Genomic DNA, 9,207 nt, shown 5'->3' with positions numbered 1-9,207 from the left:
AATGGACCTCTGTCTTTTGATCTCCCAGAATGATATCTGATTACCATTTCTCTTTCCTCTCTCTCTCTCTCTCTGTAGTGTGTCGTTCTGTACGTTCCTGGCCCATGAGTACCCAGACCAGGTCCACAAGGTAGTGATGATAAACGGAGGAGGTCCCACAGCGCTGGAGCCCAGCCTCTGTTCCATCTTCAACCTGCCCACCTGTGTGCTGCACTGCCTGTCCCCCTGCCTGGCCTGGAGCTTCCTCAAGTAACAAACAGTGTGCCTGTGGCTTCCCTCACAGTCATTCTCATTCCATTCACCCGGCTCAATGCTACATGATACTTTTTGCCCTATACACATCATGAGGTTGCTACAACCTAGCCTACAAATTAAAGTTTATAATGTAGGTGCACAGGTCGAGAGACAAATTGGAGCAATTAAGGTGACAGACAGTGACACACTTTTGCCTTCATCTAGCTGATCTGGGGTGTAATCTTTAGTCCAAACAGTTTCAAAATGATTTGCAAATAAAATTATTCAGTTAGGTCCCTCCCCATTTCGTTCCTTTGAATATTTTTTTTGCTACAGAATCTGCGGAATGGCTTCCCCAGTGGCACAGTGGTCTAAGGCACTGCATCACAGTGCTAGCTGTGCCACTAGAGATCCTGGTTCCAGTCCAGGCTCTATCGCAGCCGGCCGTGACCGGGAGACCCATGGGGCAGCGCACAATTGGCCCAGCGTCATCCAGGATAAGGGAGGGTTTGGCCGGCAGGGATGTCCTTGTCCCATCGTGCACTAGCGACTCCTGTGGCAGGCCGGGCGCAATGCCATATGGGAGTTGCAGTGATGGGACAAGACTAATTACCAATTGGATACCACAAAATTGGGGAGAAAAAGGGATTTAAAAAAATTATGAATCTGCGGAATGAATACACCCCTGATCACACACAGTTCACTTTCTTAGCAACCACATACAGCATCATCACATCCACCTTCTCTCACCTTTTCCCTTTGCTTGTGGACTTCAGTGCATAATATAACAGTTGTCTGTGATCAGGCGCAAAAACCTCTCCATGCCAAACCGTCATACCATATCCACTAACCCTGGGCTGCCAACTTTTGAAGAAATCTTGGAGTGAGATTTGCTATGTGAATTTCATTGACCCCTGGCACAACCCCTAGACGGGGGTCTGGGGTCCTACCCCGGGAAAACACTAGTTTTAAAGCTCATTTCCGTATTTTGACATGTCTTAGGCCTATGACCAGGGTGGAGAAAAAAAAAGAAATTCTCTCTTTGTTTCCCAAGTGCTGGATGTTTAAAAATTTTCTAGTTATAACAATTCATTTCTCAAAATCACCCAACCTTCAAGACAAATCTAATGGATCGGTATTCAGGTGGTTTATGCCTACTAGTTGAAGATCGTTTGGCATCATCTTGTGATCAAAATGTGATGTGTTTATGAGTTGTGAGTCCCCCTACCATCTCTGCCTAGCATGTGCACAATACTGAAATGTCAACAATGATATTTTGTATGTCTTATTCAAAACTGCCCATGAATAGCTGCTAAAATACATATCCTCATACAATTCATTTTCAAAGACACAAGTTGGCATATCAGATTTCAAATATGTGATTACACTGGCAAAATTGGGAAGAAGTGGATTAACAGTAATGTTCTTGCTGACAAGCACACTAATTACCCTATATTGTATTGTATATATTGTAGGCCATTATTAAGGATGGGAATTCTACTGATCACACTAAATCAAGTAAATAGATAATAAAATCTTCTTTAGACAAGATGACCCTAAACCCTAACCAAATGTTTTCAATATTTATTGTCCCCCCCCCCCCCTCTAGAATGAAACACTTTTAGGTTCACAATCTGTTTATAATCAATTTCATAGTTACACATCAGGTAACCCGACCAAACGTCCCTGATAGAACACAACAGGTAACCCGACCAAACGTCCCTGATAGAACACAACAGGTAACCCGACCAAACGTCCCTGATAAAACACATCAGGTAACCCGACCAAACGTCCCTGATAAAACACATCAGGTAACCCGACCAAACGTCCCTGATAAAACACATCAGGTAACCCGACCAAACGTCCCTGATAGAACACAACAGGTAACCCGACCAAACGTCCCTGATAAAACACATCAGGTAACCCGACCAAACGTCCCTGATAGAACACAACAGGTAACCCGACCAAACGTCCCTGATAAAACACATCAGGTAACCCGACCAAACGTCCCTGATAAAACACATCAGGTAACCCGACCAAACGTCCCTGATAAAACATACTGTAGGTTTGTCTGCTGCCTTTTCGTTGTCACAGTCGAAATGCCAATCACCAAACGAGTAGACCAATGCAAGTGATGATTAAATGGACTTTAGTACATGCTGTCAAAGGGCTGCATTCTGCAATCGGGACGGGAGTAACAGCAGCCTCATTGATAACATTGTACAGAAAACAGCGCTACCGTGCTGCTATTTTCACAGTTTTATAAACTCAGCGGAGAACGTTCTCTCTCCATTCGGCATTTTTTAAAGGAGCGTTTCTTTAAAATGTGCATCCAATCCACTTGATTCCTTACATAACTAGACCTATCATATGATTCCTTACATAACTAGACCTATCATATGATTCAATGTGTCGCGGTTCACAGTGCTGTGACAAGACAGGACCATGAAACAGGTTCCACTCAGGATGTTACATTGCAGGCTCAGGCGCTCCGATTTCAAAACAACTTGGAGGCAGCGCAGTTAAAAAGTTAACGCGCTGACTTATAAGAAAAATGAGAGCAGCACTTTTCTATGCGGGAGATAAACTATATATACAAAAGTATTTGGACACATCTTCAAATTAGTGGATTCAGCTGTTTCAGCCACACCCGTTGCTGACAGGTGTTTTAAAATCGAGCACACATGCATTCTCCATAGACAAACATTGGCAGTAGAATGGCCTAACTGAAGTGCTGCCTCGATCTACTGTAAGTGCTGTTATTGGAAACCTCCTAGGATCAACAATGGCTCAGCTGCGAAGTGGTAGGCCACACAAACTCACAGAACGGGACCGCGTTAAAAATCATCTGTCCTTGGTTGCAACACTCACTACCGAGTTCCAAACTGCCTCTGGAAGCAATGTCAGCACCAGAACTGTTTCCATGGTGCCGAACAGCCGCACTCAAGCCTAAGATCACCATGCGCAATCTAGCTTTGGCTGGAGTTGTGTAAAGATCGCAGCCATTGGACTCTGAAACAGTGGAAACGCGTTCTCTGGATTGATAAATCACCCTTCACCATCTGGTAGTCCGACAGATGATTCTGGGTTTGGCAGATGCCAGGAGAACGCTACCTGCCCGACTGTATAGTGGCAACTGTAAAATTTAGTGGAGGAGGAATAATGGTTTGGGGCTGTTTTTCATGGTTCGGGCTAGGCCCCCTTAGTTCGCTACAGCATACAATGACATTCTAGACAATTCTGTGCTTCCAACTTTGTGGCACCAGTTTGGGGAAGGCCCTTTCCTGTTTCAGCATGACAATGCCCCCGTGCACAAGTCGAGGTCCGTACAGAAATGGTTTGTTGAGATTGGCGTGGAAGAACTTGACTGGCCTGCACAGAGCCCTGACCTCAACCCCATCGAACACCTTTGGGATGAATTGGAACGCCGACTTCGAGTCAGGCCTAATCGCCCAAAATCGGTGCCTGACCTCACTAAGGCTGAATGGAAGCAAGTCTCATCAGCAATATTCCAACAGCTAGTGGAGGCTGTTATAGCAGCAAAGGGGGGACCAACTCCATATTAATGATTATGTAATGAGATGTTTGACAAGCAGGTGTCCATATACTTTTGGTCATGTAGTGTATAGAGTTGGCAGCTCTGGCTAACCGCTACATTTTTGTTACCATGTTAACGTTATAGTTAAAACTTCTTCGGGATCGGTGTCCCTTCCACGGGATGGTTGAGCTAACATCGGCTAATGCGATTAGCATGAAGTTGTAAGTAACAAGAACATTTCCCAGGACATAGACATATCTGATATTGGCAGAAAGCTTAAATTCTTGTTAATCTTACTGCTCTGTCCAATTTACAGTAGCTATTACAGTGAAAGAATACCATGCTATTGTTTGAGAGTGCACAGTTTTGAACATGAAAAGTTATTAATAAACAAATTAGGCACATTGGGCAGTCTTGATACAACATTTTGAACAGAAATGCAATGGTTCATTGGATCAGTCTAAAACGTTGCACATGCACTGCTGCCATCTAGTGGCCAAAATCTAAATTGCAGCTGGGCTGGAATAATACATTATGACCTTTCCCTTGCATTTCAAAAATGATGGTACAAAAAAAATACAAAATAACTTTTTTTCTTTTAGATTATCTTTTACCAGATCTATTGTGTTATATTATCCTACATTCCTTTCACATTTCCACAAACTTCAAAGTGTTTCCTTTCAAATGGTACCAAGAATATGCATATCCTTGCTTCAGGGCCTGAGTTACAGGCAGTTAGATTTGGGTATGTCATTTTAGGTGAAAATTGAAAAAAAAGGGGAGGATCCTTTTAACAAACTAGACCTGATGCGTTAGTAAACCCACAATCCAATCCATGTGTACAATCACACAGTACAGTGTACAGCAAGCAGTTACCCCGGTGGCAATACTTTTATAAAACCGAAAGCTTACCTTGTGTTGGATAGCCTTAGCCAGCTATCTAACATAAATAGCATTCCACTCTGAGTCAGGTTGATGAGTAGGCTAAATTAACTGCATTAGCTAGCTAAGTAAGTGAAAGGTAAACTCGGAATAATAAAAAATACAAAAACATCTCTCTCTCTCTCTCAAAATGTATCTGTTCAAAACTGTTCAACTATTGTCTTTCAAAGTGCTAGCTAGCTGTAGCTTATGCTTTCAGTACCAAATTAATTCTCTGATCCTTTGATTGGATGGACAACATGTCAGCTCATACTGCATGAGCTCTGGTAGGTTGGAGGATGAAAGTTGTCATAATTACTGTGTAAGTCTATGGATAGGGGTGAGAACCATGGTTTTGTATTGAAGTCAATGTAGCAGGGAAAATAGCTGTCCTCTGGATACACCATGATGCTACCCTACAGAGTGCTGTTGAGGCTACTGTAGACCATTGCAAAACAGTGTGTTTTAATCAGTTATTTGGTGACATATATTTTGTAAAGTTTTATCTTTGAAAAGGATAACTTTTTAAAAGGACATTTACCAAGTAGGATGGTCCTCCCCATCCTCCTCTGAGGAGCCTCCTCTGCTCCCAGGCCTACTTCAATACAGTCAAACTTCTGTACCATAAGCTTTCAGCCTACTGTATGTTGTTCAAGTCTGATTTATTATGCTCCTCCACTTACTCTCTCCTCTTCCTCTCCTCTGCCTCCTCGTCAGGGCTGGGTTTGCCCGTCAGGGTGCGAAGGAGAAGCAGCTGTTGAAAGACAACAATGCCTTCAACGTGTCCTCCTTCGTGCTGCGTGCCATGATGAGTGGTCAGTACTGGCCCGAGGGCGACGAGGTTTATCATGCAGAGATCCCAGTGCCCATCCTGCTGGTGCATGGCATGTACGACAAGTTTGTTCCAATAGAGGAAGATCAACGCATGGCGGAGGTGAGCGGGAAACCTTAACGCCAACTCTAACCCTAACTTTAAACCTAACTCTGAGCCTAGTTTTAAACCTAACTCTAAGCCTAGCTTTAAAACACAAAACCTGAACCTAATCTAACCTCCCTGCCTCCGCTCAGATCCTGTTGCTGGCCTTCCTGAAGATAATCAACGAGGGCAGTCACATGGTGATGATGGAGTGTCCCGAGAGCGTCAACACCCTCCTGCACGAGTTCTTCCTCTGGGAGCCTGAGTCCCCGCCCAAATCTAAACCCCGCCCCGAAATCGCCACCAAGAGACCTGAAACTGCCAAGATCTCCACCGCATCCAACGGAGGAGCAACGCCAGAAAGCAAAGCCAAGACCAAGTAACCCAGAGGGGGATGGATGTGTGGTATTGACTCCAGTCAAAGCGGACACAGACAGTGGTGTGTACTGCCGACCATTGCTGGTTGTGCTAGGCTATGTCTCCTAAGGTGCAGGGAGCTGGTTTGAACTGGTCTGGGCTGGTTTAAACTGGTCTGAGCAGGTTTGAGGTGGGATTTGAGGAGGTGGAACACCACACACAGGGTCAGACAGGCCCATTTATGGTCTAGGTCTGAGCCACAACAGAAAGGAAGGACAGGAGGGCTGGCAGGTATGGCCGGACAGAGTGACGTATATGAGGACAACAAGGGGGAGGTCTACTGTATTGTTCCTGGTCCTGTTCTGATTAACTGGTCCCTGGCTGGGACTGGAGACAGGTGGGAGAGAACATTGTTTTTGAAGCTCTGAAGAGGTGCTGAGTTGGAGAGGATGGTCATGGTGAATCTGGTAATGGTATTGGTTATGTGTGTTGCTGCTTTGTGGTACCGGTACCCAGGTCTAGACTCAGTCCCCTGTGGCTTGTCAGTTGCCCAACCGTGTGGAAATGTCAGAACATGGGTGGATCAGAGAAGGAAAAATACTGTATTCGACGGGATCAACTGACACAGGAAAAGTTGATAGCCAAGAAGACTGCTTGTTAGGCCCAGATTCAGTCAGTTCCGGCCCTAACCGGCGATAACTGACAACTGCTGCATAGCTGTTTTATTGTTTCTGTTTAGGCGATATGGAACTGTCAAATCTGTGAGCAGCTGCTCTTGTCGTCATTGTCACAAAACCACACCCGTTCTTAAATCCCCCCTGCATTAGGAGGTTCAGAAGTAATGAGGATTTCTATCAGCCTTAGAGGTGTAGATTACAACACATTCCAGTGTTCCAACTTGTAACAGGGCTGCATGGGGTTATCACTAATCCAACTCGGCACATCCAATGGCCATGTCCACGATAAGTATAAAGCCAGGAGCCGCTTGCTGATTCGACAGCTCCAACGTAGTTACACCTCCGACAGGCAGATCTGAATCTAGCCATTATACTACTCACGCCAACGGGTAGACAGAAACCCCAGAACTAACTTCTGATTCCTTACAGTACTTCTGCACATGGGTGGTTAAATATTATGTATGATGATCTGCTGCTGCTTTTTGAGAAGTAGCCTACTACATTTCATTCATACAGTATTTAAAAGCACTTCCTCGTCAGAATGATTACAACAGACACGCTAACTATGTTATGCTTTATCTAAAAATGCAGAGTAACAACTTTGAGGGACCGGAGAAAGACCATTGTTTGACTGTCCTACAAAAGTCTCCTTGTGTATTTTATGGGGAAACAAATATGTTTCCTATTGGCTGCAGGTTACCTAGGAAACACACAGGGGCAGATGTGTGTTTTGGACCCCTTTTTAAGAAGGAGAATTGTACTGAATCCTAGCGTTATATTTCTCACCAAAACTATGCTAAACAATTATGATCGTTTGCCTGTTTTCCAGGTAGAAGTGATATAAGCTCTGAAAATGATATTGCTACACCAAAAATTGCTTACAACCTGAGAATTCTTCAGTGCCACATAGCAAGTTCTCTGTCGTGTAACTAGCATCCCGTTGTCTGATAAGTGTCACACAGACTGTGTTGAAATAACAGTGTATTAAATACTGTATAGAATCAATCTGTAGCACTGATGATCTGCACTGCAGCGCTCTAGAAATGGAAAGGCAACGTCGCCGCCTTCATGGTAAACGCTGCGTATGTCGGTTCAATTGGAAATTATCTTTTCAATTTAAGTTGAGCCACAGCGCAGATCTTCAGCGCCGCGGATTGAATTAACCCCCTTACTCTTCAGCTAGGTGTGCACCAGTGGAGGCTGCTGAGGGGAGGACGGCTCATAGTAATGTCTGGAACGGAGCAAATGGAATGGCATCAAACACCTGGAAACCATGTGTTTTAATACCGTTCCACCAATTCCGCTCCATCCATTACCAAGAGCCCGTCTTCCCTAATTAAGGTGCCACCAACCTCCTCTGAATGATGCCCTTCACCTGTATTCCACAGGACAGGCGGTGTCAGGTTGATCTCCTGTCCAATAAGACTGTTACTGGAACTATTTGGTTTAACTCTTAGCACTGCAACAGTCCAGTTACTTCAACACGATCACTATCCCATTTTCGTTTGTCGATCCCTGTGATTGTAGCAGTGTAAAGCCCTCTGTTACTGTTGGTTATGGAAAAGTCAGTAGCAGTGGAGGCTGCTGAGGGGAGGACGGCCTATAATAATGGCTGGAACAGAGCGAATGGAATGGCATCAAACACCTGGAAACCATGTGTTTGTTGTATTTAATACCGTTCCACTGATTTTGCTCCAGTCATTAACACGAGCCCGTCCTCCTCAATTAAGGTGCCACCAACCTCCTGTGGTCAGTAGGTCACCCACAAACAACAATATGCATTTTGAAAACATAACACTTAACAGGGCCGTGAGTGTACTTTTGATACAATATGCAACTTTTACAAGCAAATAATTATGCTTATATAGGTATTGATGCTGAAAAAATGAGTGAATAGGAGTGAATTAATCAAATTGAGAATTGAGTTCTCACTAGTCAAATGGGTTTAGCTTATGATCCTCAGTCATGTTCTCAATGGAACATCACTTAGTATTTTAAATATGAATGGTTCTGAATCTGTGTCAACTATCAGTATCACATTTGTGCCCTTGTGCGTCTTAAATGTGTCACTGTGTTCGCCTTTGATATTGATTTCAGAAATGAAGTGCTGGAAGAATGTTCAGTTCACCAAAAATAAAATATGAGGAATATTATACCGTGCAATCATTTTAAATGTTTTTAAAGCCAGGTGTGTTACAAATATTTTTTCTGTGTTAGAATCACTTGCCGTTTCAAGCTACAAGTAGCGAGTATGTGTGATGGCTACAAGTAGCGAGTATGTGTCAAGCTACAAGTAGCGAGTATTTGCACTATGTACTGTGCTTAACACTAGAATGAACGAGACATATGCCTTCGATACATACCGTGGAAAAATGACAAGTGGATGCTGTCTACTCATCCAAGGAAGTGTTCTGTACTTGGGCGACACCATGTGTCTGGCCGGAGTATTGCAGTTTGAAGAAACACTGGGTTTATCCACCCTAATACAGTTACATCACATAGATGTCCACGTTTGGAATCAAAACGTATACCATTAAATTCACCAGCGAATCTATAGAACGAAG

At 43.9% G+C, this 9,207-nt stretch overlaps 1 protein-coding gene across 1 annotated transcript in view; it reads left to right on the top strand.

Annotated features, from left to right (window-relative positions):
- abhd8b (abhydrolase domain containing 8b) overlaps nt 1–8,796 on the top strand; it is an 18,872-nt gene extending 10,076 nt beyond the window's left edge. The window contains exons 3-5 of the mRNA XM_071346394.1: nt 79–249; nt 5,411–5,627; nt 5,762–8,796. Of these exons, the coding sequence (XP_071202495.1) occupies nt 79–249; nt 5,411–5,627; nt 5,762–5,992 (619 nt within the window). The 3' untranslated portion in view covers nt 5,993–8,796. The remainder of the gene's footprint in view (nt 1–78; nt 250–5,410; nt 5,628–5,761) is intronic.
- Nucleotides 8,797–9,207: the final 411 nt, after the last annotated feature.

This window comes from Salvelinus alpinus, chromosome 16 (assembly GCF_045679555.1).
Source record: "Salvelinus alpinus chromosome 16, SLU_Salpinus.1, whole genome shotgun sequence".
NCBI lineage: Eukaryota > Metazoa > Chordata > Actinopteri > Salmoniformes > Salmonidae > Salvelinus > Salvelinus alpinus.
Note: the sequence above shows the minus strand (reverse complement) of the source record. Positions and strands in the feature narration are given on the sequence as shown.